Source organism: Bufo bufo, chromosome 9 (genome assembly GCF_905171765.1).
Source record: "Bufo bufo chromosome 9, aBufBuf1.1, whole genome shotgun sequence".
Lineage (NCBI taxonomy): Eukaryota > Metazoa > Chordata > Amphibia > Anura > Bufonidae > Bufo > Bufo bufo.
Genome location: NC_053397.1, coordinates 5,970,791 through 5,986,968, shown reverse-complemented (window position 1 = coordinate 5,986,968; position 16,178 = coordinate 5,970,791). Strand labels below are relative to the sequence as shown.

At 48.2% G+C, this 16,178-nt stretch overlaps 1 protein-coding gene across 2 annotated transcripts; it reads right to left on the bottom strand.

Moving 5' to 3' along the window:
• Window positions 1-912: 912 nt before the first annotated feature.
• Window positions 913-15,001, bottom strand: ARHGDIB (Rho GDP dissociation inhibitor beta). Of its 2 annotated transcripts, none has more exons than XM_040406989.1 (6): window positions 14,859-15,001; window positions 8,265-8,448; window positions 7,067-7,150; window positions 6,869-6,945; window positions 3,138-3,201; window positions 913-2,066 (listed from the first exon to the last, which is right to left on the bottom strand). In XM_040406989.1, exons 2-6 carry the CDS (start codon window positions 8,440-8,442, stop codon window positions 1,867-1,869), a joined length of 603 nt encoding a protein of 200 aa, XP_040262923.1. In that variant the 5' UTR covers window positions 8,443-8,448; window positions 14,859-15,001; the 3' UTR covers window positions 913-1,866. The 2 variants fall into 2 exon arrangements, with proteins under 2 accessions (XP_040262923.1, XP_040262924.1); XM_040406990.1 differs by having other exon boundaries at window positions 8,265-8,452; window positions 14,860-14,973.
• Between the last annotated feature and the right edge of the window lie 1,177 nt (window positions 15,002-16,178).

Genomic DNA, 16,178 nt, shown 5'->3' with positions numbered 1-16,178 from the left:
TCCTCACTTGCACTATGCTCTTCCTTGCAGGCCGGACTTGATTACAGGCCACATCTGCCCTCAGGTTGCAGGACGATTCCTAGTCTTCTCCTCTGTCTGCCCTACGAGGCCCTGTGGTGGTGCACCTACATGATTAGTGCCGCTCACCTCCACTGCTAGCTAACTACACGCAGGAAACTAGTGCTGTCACCACGAGACTCTGCCTGCACTTTCATTAACTCCCTGCGGGGTCAGTGCCATCGAGATTTCTTTCTGTGCATTTCTCGCTGCGATCCTAGAGGTTGGACTCTCATAGGGGCCCTTGACACCTTGCCCATGGTTTGTGATCCCTTCCCTAGTGTTGGAGCGCTGCCTGTTATGTCACCGTTACTGCTCCAGCAGGGTTTTTCACCCAGCTTTTCCACGCTCCCGAATGACAAATCGATACAGCAAACTGAGATCAGGGGCCACTTCAAGCTCCAAGGGCCCCAATGCAATGACAGTAACATCCCCCCTCCTCATGGCATTTATAATACTGGTGTCTTCTAATGTGGCAGAGGGGCGTCTGGGCACCAGGGTCCGGGTGTGGCTGCTCCCCCTGCGCTTCTGTCTTTACACTTCAGGGGTCCAGGAGCCATAGGACCCCCCAGGGGATTATTGTTTAGGACGTTGGGCTGGTCATTGCCAGGAGATTGCTCATACGCCGTAACAAGCTGTACCCTGGGAGGTCGTTAGCCTGTAGGTGTAAAATAGAATCTTTCCATTCATTGACAGCAAGCAGAGATCTTAACAAAATAATGAATAGATTAATAAAATGTAGAAAGCTGCAGGAGGTCACATTCTTCAGTGGAGAAGCTTCATCAGTCCTGGAACGGACCATATGACCATTCAGATTGGTCCACGGACAGAAATCATCGGTCACAGACGCGGGGCTGCTGGTGATTATTTATTACATTAATATGAGATAATCCCCATCCTCCTCCTCCTCCAGTATATAAGCTCTGCACCGTATACTCCAGGGGTCGTGTGCAAGCAGCAGGCGAAATCTAACACTGAGGCGAAGAAGCAGCGGATACATTGTAATTCATCTGTAATCTTTATAACAGGACTAGACATACGGCGCCAAGGGTAGAGGGAACGCCCCCAGCACCAGGATCCTCAGAGGAGGGCACCCAGGAAATCCCTCCTCCGAGGGGGAGGGAAGTGACAATCTCTCTGGTCTCCCCTAGATGGCGCTCTCAGAATTTATTCCCTGACCGACCAGATACATTGTTATATAGAGCGGGGGGAGGGGTCCATTCATCTGAAACGGGGACCATAAACCTACAACATAAGGACATATAGGGGCACATGACACAGGAGATGACCTCGCGGACCCTCTAGAAATGTGCAGGCTGTCACTAGTGGGTGACTCCGGGTAACACACGTTGGCCTGTCATCTCAGGTTCTGGGCTTTGCTGGGGGAGGGGGATGCAGGTACTTGCATGCAATATTTAAAGGGTGCCCACTGCTACAAGAAACAAAGAGCAGGAATAATTTGGAGCATCTTCCTGATAGACTTCATAAGACTCTGCTGCTCCGCTTCCTCAGTATACAGCGCTCCTCCTCTGCTCTTCCATTCAGACTTCTTAAATCCTCAGTTGCCTGTGGCCACCACTAGGTGGCGATCTCTGCACAGTTGCATAAGCTCCCATGGTTATGAACTGCAGCTAGCTCGCCCCCTGGTGGTGGCCACGGGCAGACAAGATTTTTAATATGTGTGTAGTGGAGCAGGAGACCCAGAGCATCATGAAGTGCACCAGGAAGCTACAGTGGTCATCTGTTTGGCCGGTTTCCTCGGAGTACCACTGCAGCATTATATTCAGTGTGACGGTACAGTGCGGTATTTTATTCGTTCCACTCCTTGCGGATGGACAGGTTCCACTCCCAGGTTAGATGGTTGTGGTTGTCATCGTCAGTGAAGAGCGACTTGTTGTGATAGGTTCCTCGAGCCAACATTCCCTTCGGAGCTTCTTCTATGGGGGTCAAGAACTCATATTCTTCAGGTCGAGGGCCGTAGCTTCCCACCATAAACGTGGCTTTAGCAACTGAATGGAAGAAACAGTAGAGCTATTCACTGACAGGAAGAGCAGAACAAAGTGCAACAACTTCTGGCCTTAGAGTTCAGCAGTAAAGGTGGCTCTGGATGGGCACTGTATGTATGGGACAGGGTGGGCGCTGTATGTATGGGACAGGATGGGCACCGTATGTATGGGACAGGATGGGCACCGTATGTATGGGACAGGATGGGCACTGTATGGGACAGGATGGGTACTGTATGTATGGGACAGGATGGGCACTGTATGTATGGGACAGGATGGGCGCTGTATGTATGGGACAGGATGGGCGCTGTATGTATGGGACAGGATGGGCGCTGTATGTATGGGACAGGATGGGCGCCGTATGTATGGGACAGGATGGGCACCGTATGTATGGGACAGGATGGGCACTGTATGGGACAGGATGGGTACTGTATGTATGGGACAGGATGAGCACTGTATGTATGGGACAGGATGGGCACTGTATGTATGGGACAGGATGGGCACTGTATGTATGGGACAGGATGGGCACTGTATGTATGGGACAGGATGGGCACTGTATGTATGGGACAGGATGGGCACTGTATGTATGGGAAAGGATGGGCACTGTATGTATGGGACAGGATGGGCACTGTATGTATGGGACAGGATGGGCACTGTATGTATGGGACAGGATGGGCACTGTATGTTTGGGAAAGGATGGGCACTGTATGTATGGGACAGGATGGGCACTGTATGTATGGATAGGATGGGCACCGTATGTATGTGACAGGATGGGCGCTGTATGTATGGGACAGGATGGGCACAGTATGTATGGGACAGGATGGGCACTGTATGTATGGGACAGGATGGGCACAGTATGTATGGGACAGGATGGGCACTGTATGTATGGGACAGGAGGGGCACTGTATGTATGGGACAGGAGGGGCACTGTATGTATGGGACAGGATGGGCACTGTATGTATGGGACAGGAGGGGCACTGTATGTATGGGACAGGATGAGCACTGTATGTATGGGACAGGATGGGCACTGTATGGCTGTATGAAATGAAAGTCTAATGATCTAAGGATCGGACTTACCTTTCACTCCGGCCCTATATGTGTTCTGCACGTACTTCAGACCAGAGACTATCTCCTTATTTACCTGGAGGATGAAGAGTTCACATGTTAAAAAATCTGTAGAATCTTCATTCAGAATTCTGCAGCTTCAGAGCTGAAATCTCCCAGCTTTCCTTACTGGTACTGAATGTGCATAGAGCGTGTCCTGGTGATTTGCATTCTGGGATCTGTATATTTATATGCATTATTGGAGCTCAGCTTAACTATTAGGAGGCGTCTGCCCCAGAGCTTACTGTTTCCAATAACATTCAGCAGAATAATGAGTGCAGCTCTGGAGAATAATACAGGATGTAACTCAGGATCAGTACAGGATAAGTAATGTATGTACACAGTGACTGCACCAGCAGAACAGTGAGTGCAGCTCTGGAGAATAATACAGGATGTAACTCAGGATCAGTACAGGATAAGTAATGTATGTACACAGTGACTGCACCAGCAGAATAGTGAGTGCAGCTCTGAAGTATAATACAGGATGTAACTCAGGGTCAGTACAGGATAAGTAATATAATGTATGTACACAGTAACTGCACCAGCAGAATAGTGAGTGCAGCTCTGAAGTATAATACAGGATGTAACTCAGGGTCAGTACAGGATAAGTAATGTATGTACACAGTGACTGCACCAGCAGAATAGTGAGTGCAGCTCTGGAGTATAATACAGGATGTAACTCAGGATCAGTACAGGATAAGTAATGTATGTACACAGTGACTGCACCAGCAGAATAGTGAGTGCAGCTCTGGAGTATAATACAGGATGTAACTCAGGATCAGTACAGGATAAGTAATGTATGTTCACAGTGACTGCACCAGCAGAATAGTGAGTGCAGCTCTGGAGTATAATACAGGATGTAACTCAGGGTCAGTACAGGATAAGTAATGTATGTACACAGTGACTGCACCAGCAGAATAGTGAGTGCAGCTCTGGAGTATAATACAGGATGTAACTCAGGATCAGTACAGGATAAGTAATGTATGTACACAGTGGCTGCACCAGCAGAATAGTGAGTGCAGCTCTGGAGTATAATACAGGATGTAACTCAGGATCAGTACAGGATAAGTAATGTATGTACACAGTGGCTGCACCAGCAGAATAGTGAGTGCAGCTCTGGAGTATAATACAGGATGTAACTCAGGATCAGTACAGGATAAGTAATGTATGTACACAGTGACTGCACCAGCAGAATAGTGAGTGCAGCTCTGGAGTATAATACAGGATGTAACTCAGGGTCAGTACAGGATAAGTAATGTATGTACACAGTGGCTGCACCAGCAGAATAGTGAGTACAGCTCTGGAGTATAATACAGGATGTAACTCAGGATCAGTACATGATAAGTAATGTATGTACACAGTGACTGCACCAGCAGAATAGTGAGTGCAGCTCTGGAGTATAATACAGGATGTAACTCAGGATCAGTACAGGATAAGTAATGTATGTATACAGTGACTGCACCAGCAGAATAGTGAGTGCAGCTCTGGAGTATAATACAGGATGTAACTCAGGATCAGTACAGTATAAGTAATGTATGTACACAGTGACTGCACCAGCAGAATAGTGAGTGCAGCGCTGGAGTGTAATACAGGATGTAACTCAGGATCAGTACAGGATAAGTAATGTATGTACACAGTGACTGCACCAGCAGAATAGAGAGTGCAGCTCTGGGTTATAATACAGGATGTAACTCAGGATCAGTACAGGATAAGTAATGTATGTACACAGTGACTCCTCCAGCAGAATAGTGAGTGCAGCTCTGGGGTATAATACAGGATGTAACTCAGGATCAGTACAGTATAAGTAATGTATGTACACAGTGACTGCACCAGCAGAATAGGGAGTGCAGCTCTGGAGTATAATACAGGATGTAACTCAGGATCAGTACAGGATAAGTAATGTATGTACACAGTGACTGCACCAGCAGAATAGTGAGTGCAGCTCTGGAGTATAATACAGGATGTAACTCAGGATCAGTACAGGATAAGTAATGTATGTACACAGTGACTGCACCAGCAGAATAGTGAGTGCAGCTCTGGAGTATAATACAGGATGTAACTCAGGATCAGTACAGGATAAGTAATGTATGTACACAGTGACTACACCAGCAGAATAGTGAGTGCAGCTCTGGAGTATAATACAGGATGTAACTCAGGATCAGTACAGGATAAGTAATGTATGTACACAGTGACTGCACCAGCAGAATAGTGAGTGCAGCTCTGGAGTATAATACAGGATGTAACTCAGGATCAGTACAGGATAAGTAATGTATGTACACAGTGACTACACCAGCAGAATAGTGAGTGCAGCTCTGGAGTATAATACAGGATGTAACTCAGGATCAGTACAGGATAAGTAATGTATGTACACAGTGACTACACCAGCAGAATAGTGAGTGCAGCTCTGGAGTATAATACAGGATGTAACTCAGGATCAGTACAGGATAAGTAATGTATGTACACAGTGGCTGCACCAGCAGAATAGTGAGTACAGCTCTGGAGTATAATACAGGATGTAACTCAGGATCAGTACATGATAAGTAATGTATGTACACAGTGACTGCACCAGCAGAATAGTGAGTGCAGCTCTGGAGTATAATACAGGATGTAACTCAGGATCAGTACAGGATAAGTAATGTATGTATACAGTGACTGCACCAGCAGAATAGTGAGTGCAGCTCTGGAGTATAATACAGGATGTAACTCAGGATCAGTACAGTATAAGTAATGTATGTACACAGTGACTGCACCAGCAGAATAGTGAGTGCAGCGCTGGAGTGTAATACAGGATGTAACTCAGGATCAGTACAGGATAAGTAATGTATGTACACAGTGACTGCACCAGCAGAATAGAGAGTGCAGCTCTGGGTTATAATACAGGATGTAACTCAGGATCAGTACAGGATAAGTAATGTATGTACACAGTGACTCCTCCAGCAGAATAGTGAGTGCAGCTCTGGGGTATAATACAGGATGTAACTCAGGATCAGTACAGTATAAGTAATGTATGTACACAGTGACTGCACCAGCAGAATAGGGAGTGCAGCTCTGGAGTATAATACAGGATGTAACTCAGGATCAGTACAGGATAAGTAATGTATGTACACAGTGACTGCACCAGCAGAATAGTGAGTGCAGCTCTGGAGTATAATACAGGATGTAACTCAGGATCAGTACAGGATAAGTAATGTATGTACACAGTGACTGCACCAGCAGAATAGTGAGTGCAGCTCTGGAGTATAATACAGGATGTAACTCAGGATCAGTACAGGATAAGTAATGTATGTACACAGTGACTACACCAGCAGAATAGTGAGTGCAGCTCTGGAGTATAATACAGGATGTAACTCAGGATCAGTACAGGATAAGTAATGTATGTACACAGTGACTGCACCAGCAGAATAGTGAGTGCAGCTCTGGAGTATAATACAGGATGTAACTCAGGATCAGTACAGGATAAGTAATGTATGTACACAGTGACTACACCAGCAGAATAGTGAGTGCAGCTATGGAGTATAATACAGGATGTAACTCAGGATCAGTACAGGATAAGTAATGTATGTACACAGTGACTGCACCAGCAGAATAGTGAGTGCAGCTCTGGAGTATAATACAGGATGTAACTCAGGGTCAGTACAGGATACGTAATGTGATATGGGGTATTATTATATAGCACAGACCAGTCGTTGATGATGCTCACTTACTTTAAAGTGGATTTTCACTTTGTATTCTACTCCTTCTTTCAAAGCAAATGTTTCCTTTTTCAGGTTTGTCAGGTCTCCTATGACAAAAGACATTGATATGACACTCCTCTCCTGAAATACTCTGTGCTGTTTCACTATAACAGAATTTCATTGGAGAACAAGAAAACCACAGAGAACATTCTGGTCCACATCACGTACCAGTCAGATCCATTGTAATGGGCCCGGGCGCCGCTGCGCAGACTAATGTGAGACGTGTTACGGTGACATTTGGAGCTGATGGGTCTGTAAAATAATAAATATCGGTATAAGAAAGAGTAAGAGAAGATATCAGGCATAAGAAATGACACAATGTCATTATACCAGTGATGTCATCAGCAGGGGGCGGGGCTGTGACAACTTCAGACATGGTATACAGGCAGGTTGTCAGCAGTAATAGATGAACAGATGTTACTGTAGTAACTAAACAAACATCCATCCCTCTATTAATGCTGACAACCTGCCGGTATCTCCTGTCTGAGAGGTAGTCACAGCCCCGCCCCCTGCTGATGACATCACTGATATAATGACATGTGATCAGACATGAGATCACACACCTTATACTACAGGAACATCTATTACTGCTGACAACCTGCCTGTATATCATGTCTGAGAGGTAGTCACAGCCCCGCCCCCTGCTGATGACATCACTGATATAATGACATGTGATCAGACATGAGATCCACACCTTATACTACAGGAACATCTATTACTGCTGACAACCTGCCTGTATATCCTGTCTGAGAGGTTGTCACAGCCCCGCCCCCTGCTGATGACATCACTGATATAATGACATGTGATCAGACCTGAAATCCACACGTCTTATCTTACATTGTATAGATGGCGGCACAGGTATATATTTGGTTTGTGATGTGCCCTGGTATCTGCTCCCTCCCCAGTCTTGCAGTTGTGGCGTGCTGCAGTGAGGAGTTCAGCTCTGTGGCATCTGCTTCTTACAGGAACTCTTGTGTAACTTTCCATCTGCTATTTTTTAACCATTTCCTGATCGGTGCTGCTGCTCGTTGTGTTCTGAATTTTGTCAAAAACCACTTCCTGCAGAACATCTCACACTCAGTGTGACAAGAGACCTGACTGCAGGGTAAGGCTGTGCTCAACCTGGATTATAACCCCAGAACTGCAGTGAAGACTGACACACAGGTGGATTAGGATGTTGAGACATTGCAGATTTCTGTGCTATGGAGAGCTGGGTGACTTCTCCTATGGGCGGCCATCATCTGTACTTGAGACCCTCATCTGCTACTTGTAACGTAGTCCAGGAGAATCCAGCACTGACTGGACCGACTATTAGAGGGGGACTGTTATATTTGGGGGGTGGGAGGAGACCCCGGGAGTGCCGTACCTGTGACTACTGGCACTTCCCCCAGCAATGACTTCTTGTATTTGGCTAAGCTTTCGTCGTCCTTGTCCAGCTCCTGGATTTCCTGAAGTGACTTCTGAGGTGGAGGTTTGTAGTTCAGCTTTCCATCCAACTCATCGTCATCCTCCAGGTCATGGGCGACTGCCTCCTGCTCAGTCATCGTGATCTGCGGGGAAACAGGAAAGATCAGTGATCTAGGGCGCAGGATCACTAGGGCTTCCCTCACACCGAGAAGCAAGATCACTAGGGCTTGAGGAGCAAGATCACTATGGCTTCCCTCACACCGAGGCGCAAGATCACTAGGGCTTCCCTCACACCGAGGAACAAGATCACTATGGCTTCCCTCTCACCGAGAAGCAAGATCACTAGATCACTATGGCTTCCCTCACACCGAGGAGCAAGATCACTAAGGCTTCCCTCACACCGAGGAGCAAGATCACTATGGCTTCCCTCACACCGAGAAGCAAGATCACTAGGGCTTGAGGAGCAAGATCACTATGGCTTCCCTCACACCGAGGAGCAAGATCACTATGCTTCCTTCACACCGAGAAGCAAGATCACTAGGGCTTCCCTCACACCGAGGAGCAAGATCACTAGATCACTATGGCTTCCCTCACACTGCGGAACAGGATCACTATGGCTTCTCTCACACCGAGGAGTAAGATCACTAGATCACTAGGGCTTCCCTCACACTGCGGAACAGGATCACTATGGCTTCTCTCACATTAAGAAGCAAGATCACTATGGCTTCCCTCACACCGAGGAGCAAGATCACTAGATCATTATGGCTTCCCTCAAACTGAGGAGCAAGATCACTATGGCTTCCCTCACACCAAGGAGCAAGATCACTATGGCTTCTTTCACATTAAGGAGCAAGATCACTAGGGCTTCCCTCACACTGCGGAACAGGATCACTATGGCTTCTCTCACATTAAGGCGCAAGATCACTATGGCTTCCCTCACACCGAGGAGCAAGATCACTAGGGCTTCCCTCACACAGAGGAGCAAGATCACTAGGGCTTCCCTCACACAGAGGAGCAAGATCACTAGGGCTTCCCTCACACAGAGGAGCAAGATCACTAGGGCTTCCCTCACACTGCGGAACAGGATCACTATGGCTTCTCTCACATTAAGGAGCAAGATCACTATGGCTTCCCTCACACCGAAGAGCAAGATCACTAGATCACTATGGCTTCTGTCACATTAAGGAGCAAGATCACCATGACTTCCCTCACACTCCGGGACAGGATCACTATGGCTTCCCTCACACCGAGGAGCAAGATCACTAGATCACTATGGCTTCCCTCACACTGCGGAACAGGATCACTATGGCTTCTCTCACATTAAGGAGCAAGATCACTATGGCTTCCCTCACACAGAGGAGCAAGATCACTATGGCTTCCCTCACACCGAGGAGCAAGATCACTAGATCACTATGGCTTCCCTCACACTGCGGAACAGGATCACTATGGCTTCTCTCACATTAAGGAGCAAGATCACTATGGCTTCCCTCACACAGAGGAGCAAGATCACTATGGCTTCCCTCACACCAAGGAGCAAGATCACTAGATCACTATGGCTTCTGTCACATTAAGGAGCAAGATCACCATGACTTCCCTCACACTCCAGGACAGGATCACTATGGCTTCCCTCACACCGAGGAGCAAGATCATTATGGCTTCCCTCACACCGAGGAGCAAGATCACTAGATCACTATGGCTTCTGTCACATTAAGAAGCAAGATCACCATGACTTCCCTCACACTCCAGGACAGGATCACCATGGCTTCCATCACACTGAGGAGCAAGATCACTAGATCACTATGGCTTCCCTCACACTCCAGGACAGAATCACTATGGCTTCCCTCACACTGAGGAGCAAGATCACTAGATCACTATGGCTTCTGTCACATTAAGGAGCAAGATCACCATGACTTCCCTCACACTCCAGGACAGGATCACCATGGCTTCCCTCACACCGAGGAGCAAGATCACTATGGCTTCCCTCACACCGAGGAGCAAGATCACTAGATCACTATGGCTTCTGTCACATTAAGGAGCAAGATCACTATGGCTTCCCTCACACTCCAGGACAGGATCACTATGGCTTCCCTCACACTGAGGAGCAAGATCCCTAGATCACTATGGCTTCCCTCAAACTGAGGAGCAAGATCACTATAGTTTCCCTCACGCAGCAGAACAGGATCACTATGGCTTCCCTTGCACTGAGGACCAGGATGTATTCCGTGTGCGTTCCGTATTTTTTGCGGACCCAATGACTTGAATGGGGCCTTGGACCGTCTTTGCGGGCAATAATAGGACATGCACTACTTTTTTGCGTAACGGAAACGGAATGCACACGGAGTACCTTCCGTTGTTTTTTAAGTGACCCATTGAAGTGAATGGTTCCGCATACGGTCCGCAAAAAAACTGGAACGGAAGCGGAAAATATATATATTCGTGTGCGTGAGCCCTAAGGAGCAGAATCACCATGGCTTCCCTTACTCTGTGGCACAGGATCACCATGGTCTCTCTCACACTGAGGAGCAGGATCACTATGACCTCCTTCATTCTGAGGCTCAGGATCACTATGACCTCCTTCACTCTGAGGCGCAGGATCACTATGACCTCCTTCACTCTGAGGCTCAGGATTACTATGACCTCCTTCACTCTGAGGCGCAGGATCACTATGACCTCCTTCACTCTGAGGCGCAGGATCACTATGACCTCCTTTACTCTGAGGCTCAGGATCACTATGACCTCCTTCACTCTGAGGCGCAGGATCGCTATGACCTCCTTCACTCTGAGGCTCAGGATCCCTATGACCTCCTTCACTCTGAGGCTCAGGATCACTATGACCTCCTTCACTCTGAGGTTCAGGATCACTATTACCTTAACTTTGAGGCTCAGGATCACTATGACCTCCTTCACTCTGAGGTGCAGGATCACTATGACCTCCTTCACTCTGAGGCTCAGGATCACTATGACCTCCTTCACTCTGAGGCTCAGGATTACTATGATCTCCTTCACTCTGAGGTTCAGGATCACTATGACCTTCACTCTGAGGTGCAGGATCACTATGACCTTCACTCTGAGGTGCAGGATCACTATGACCTCCTTCACTCTGAGGCTCAGGATCACTATGACCTCCTTCACTCTGAGGCTCAGGATCACTATGACCTCCTTCACTCTGAGGCTCAGGATCACTATGACCTCCTTCACTCTGAGGCTCAGGATCACTATGACCTCCTTCACTCTGAGGCTCAGGATCACTATGACCTCCTTCACTCTGAGGCTCAGGATCACTATGACCTCCTTCACTCTGAGGCTCAGGATCACTATGACCTCCTTCACTCTGAGGCTCAGGATCACTATGACCTCCTTCACTCTGAGGCTCAGGATCAATATGACCTCCTTCACTCTGAGGCTCAGGATCACCATGACCTCCTTCACTCTGAGGCGCAGGATCACTATGACTTCCTTCACTCTGAGGCTCAGGATCCCTATGACCTCCTTCACTCTGAGGCTCAGGATCCCTATGTCCTCCTTCACTCTGAGGCTCAGGATCACTATGACCTCCTTCACTCTGAGGCTTAGGATCCCTATGACCTCCTTCACTCTGAGGCTCAGGATCCCTATGACCTCCTTCACTCTGAGGCTCAGGATCCCTATGACCTCCTTCACTCTGAGGCTTAGGATCTCTATGACCTCCTTCACTCTGAGGCTCAGGATCACTATGACCTCCTTCACTCTGAGGATCAGGATCCCTATGACCTCCTTCACTCTGAGGATCAGGATCCCTATGACCTCCTTCACTCTGAGGTGCAGGATCACTATGACCTTCACTCTGAGGTGCAGGATCACTATGACCTTCACTCTGAGGTGCAGGATCACTATGACCTCCTTCACTCTGAGGCTCAGGATCACTATGACCTCCTTCACTCTGAGGCTCAGGATCACTATGACCTCCTTCACTCTGAGGCTCAGGATCACTATGACCTCCTTCACTCTGAGGCTCAGGATCACTATGACCTCCTTCACTCTGAGGCTCAGGATCACTATGACCTCCTTCACTCTGAGGCTCAGGATCACTATGACCTCCTTCACTCTGAGGCTCAGGATCACTACGGCTTCCTTGATTTTTGTGTCTGAAAGATGTCTAAACCTTAAAAGGAAATCTTGTGAGATATTTTTACAAGATCCCAGTGACCGACAATTGTGATGCTGCACCAGGAAGTCCCCCCCACCATGGCAGCCACGTTCTTCAGAGAGGGGGGACTTACTTCTGTCCTCTCCTGCCCCTGCAGACAGTCACCGCTTTCTAGGAGCAGTCAACATGGTTGACGTGCAATACGCAGCACACATCCCCCGCATTCTGGTGTGAAGCCACTCGGCTTGTCTGGGGTCCTGAGTGATAATATCTGCTTCATGTCAATGGTCCGGCGGGGAGGATGAATAACCGGAGACCCCACCAAAATAGATAATTATGACGTATCCCCCAGAAGTGTCTCATCATTGAAGATCTGACACCCAGGGTCCTTCCACACTACTGACAATGGGGGGCCTAGTAGAGAAGTAGGTGACCATGCATGATCCCCCCATTATAGGAACCCCAATGAATGTATCAGAATTGTCTGTTGAGGGATTGGAGTCAATGTTACAATTTACATTTCATAACAATAGGACCGTAGTCCCCACGACAGCCGCCCCCATAGTCCACGCAGCTTGTGCAAGCGGTTTGACCTCTGGTGTGGGATTGGCAGGAGGCACTGGGCGCGGCGGGGGAGCGTGGCCCTGCGTCTGCTGCCTCGTGAGCTGGGACTGTTCCCTGCTCTCTAATTAGCTGTGGTTGATCCTTTAAGTGGATCACGGAGATATGTGAGAATTACCCCACGTGGCCTGAACATCCCGCTGAGCCCACGACTCCATGATGATCTGATCTGCAGACACCAGGCGGCATCAAATCTATAATCTTATACCTGTGAATAGAATGCGAGCTACTGAAGCAACATTGTATCCGGTACCGATCGCTCCACTGATGAGTGACAGGAAGTGCAGGCCTCACCATCACCAATATTACACCCCCCTCCTATAACTTTAGGGCTAGTGGTAGGAACTTGGCAGGGGTAACCCACCCCCGCGCCCCTGACATCGCCCTGCACTAGAGCTGCGTACACTAGAGGACGGCCTCCATTAATACAGCTTAGCCCTCTGAAAGACGACATCTCCCGCAGTGCAGCAGAGCTCGCTCTCTCCAAACACAGGGGGTTCAGTTCTGCAGCTCTGGGTGTGACTGGAGTAAAAGGCATGGCGTAACATGCAGCTCTGGGTGTGACTGGAGTATAAAGCATGGTGTAACTCTGGGTGTGACTGGAGTATAAAGCATGGTGTAACGTGCAGCTCTGGGTGTGACTGGAGCATAAGGCATGGTGTAACATGCAGCTCTGGGTGTGACTGGAGTATAAGCCATGATGTATCGTGCAGCTTTGTGTATGACTGGAGTATAAAGCATGGTGTAACGTGCAGCTATGGATGTGTCTGGAGTATAAGGCATGGTGTAATGTGCAGCTGTAGGTGTGACTGGAATATAAGGCATGGTGTAACGTGCAGCTCTGAGTATGACTGGAGTATACGGTATGGTGTAGCATGCAGCTTTGTGTGTGATGAGTATAAGGCATGGTGTAACATGCAGCTTTGGATGGGTCTGGAGTATAAGACCTGATGTAACGTGCAACTCTAAGTGTGACTGGAATATAAAGCATGGTGTAACATGCAGCTCTGGGTGTGACTGGAGTAAAAAGCATGGTGTAACTCTGGGTGTGACTGGAGTATAAAGCATGGTGTAACGTGCAGCTCTGAGTGTGACTGGAGTATAAAGCATGGTGTAACGTGCAGCTCTGGGTGTGACTGGAGTATAAAGCATGGTGTAACATGCAGCTCTGGGTGTGACTGGAGTATAAAGCATGGTGTAACGTGCAGCTCTGGGTGTGACTGGAGTATAAAGCATGGTGTAACATGCAGCTCTGGGTGTGACTGGAGTATAAAGCATGGTGTAACGTGCAGCTCTGGGTGTGACTGGAATATAAAGCATGGTGTAACGTGCAGCTCTGGGTGTGACTGGAGTATAAAGCATGGTGTAACATGCAGCTCTGGGTGTGACTGGAATATAAAGCATGGTGTAACATGCAGCTCTGGGTGTGACTGGAGTATAAAGCATGGTGTAACTCTGGGTGTGACTGGAGTATAAAGCATGGTGTATCGTGCAGCTCTGGGTGTGACTGGAGTATAAGGCATGGTGTAACATGCAGCTCTGGGTGTGACTGGAGTACAGGCTGTGGTGTAGCATAGGATCAGTACAAGGCAGTTAGTGCACAGTAGGTCTCAGAGTACGACCAAGCAGTAATACCCCCATCATTGTGAGCAGCGGTGAATGACCCCGTACACCAGCAGGGATGCTGACACCTGTGGTTCCTGCAGGCAGCGGGCAGCAGGTTGTCGGGGGGCTCTGAGCCCTCGCCATACCCGAGACATGTTTACCTCTCGCCCCCTCCGCTGACTTCTATGTTAAGCCTCTTACCAAGCCTTGGCCGCTCCGGATCCTTAATCTGCTCGCTGCGTCTGACGGTTCAGAAAGGGGAAGAAGAAGAAGAAGACGACGACGACCTCCTCTCTGCAAAACCACCGCACAGGAAGCGCCTGTCACAACTCTGCACAATCATTACAAACCGCCACTGACGCCTGACTGCACATGATGGGGGGAGTAGTACTAGGGGATCTTTGACAGAACCACACATGTTAGGGCTCATTCACATGACTGCGCCGTGTTTTGCGGATCCACAAAACACGGATGACGCCCGTGTGCCTTTCACAACTTGCGAAACGGAACAGGCGGCCCATTATAGCAATGCCTGTTCTTGTTCGCAAAACGGACAGGAATAGGACATGACATAATTTTTGCGGGGCCACGGAACGGAGCAACGGATGTGGACAGTACACGGAGTGAATGGGTCCGCACCCGAGCCGCCAAAACTGCGGCTTGGAAAAAACCACGGTCATGTGAATGAGCCCTTATGCTTAGATACACAGCTGACAAGAGAGTATCACACAGGATAGGACAGGATTAGATACATAGCTCAGCAGGCAGTATCACACAAGAAAGGATTAGATACACAGCTCAGAAGACAGTATCACACAGGATAGGATTAGATACACAGCTCAGCAGACAGTATCACACAGGACAGGATTAGATACACAGCTCAGCAGACAGTATCGCACAGGAGAGGATTAGATACACAGCTCAGCAGACAGTATCACACAGGAGAGGATTAGATACACAGCTCAGCAGACAGTATCACACAGGACAGGATTAGATACACAGCTCAGCAGACTGTATCACACAGGATAGGATTAGATACACAGCTCTGCAGACAGTATCACACAAGAAAGGATTAGATACACAGCTCAGCAGACAGTATCACACAGGATAGGATTAGATACACAGCTCAGCAGACAGTATCACACAGGATAGGATTAGATACACAGCTCAGCAGACTGTATCACACAGGATAGGATTAGATACAGCTCAGCAGACTGTATCACACAGGATAGGATTAGATACACAGCTCAGCAGACAGTATCGCACAGGAGAGGATTAGATACACAGCTCAGCAGACAGTATCACACAGGACAGGATTAGATACACAGCTCAGCAGACTGTATCACACAGGATAGGATTAGATACACAGCTCAGCAGACTGTATCACACTGGAGAGGATTAGATACACAGCTCAGCAGACAGTATCACACGGGATAGGATTAGATACACAGCTCAGCAGACTGTATCACACTGGAGAGGATTAGATACACAGCTCAGCAGACTGTATCACATATGATAGGA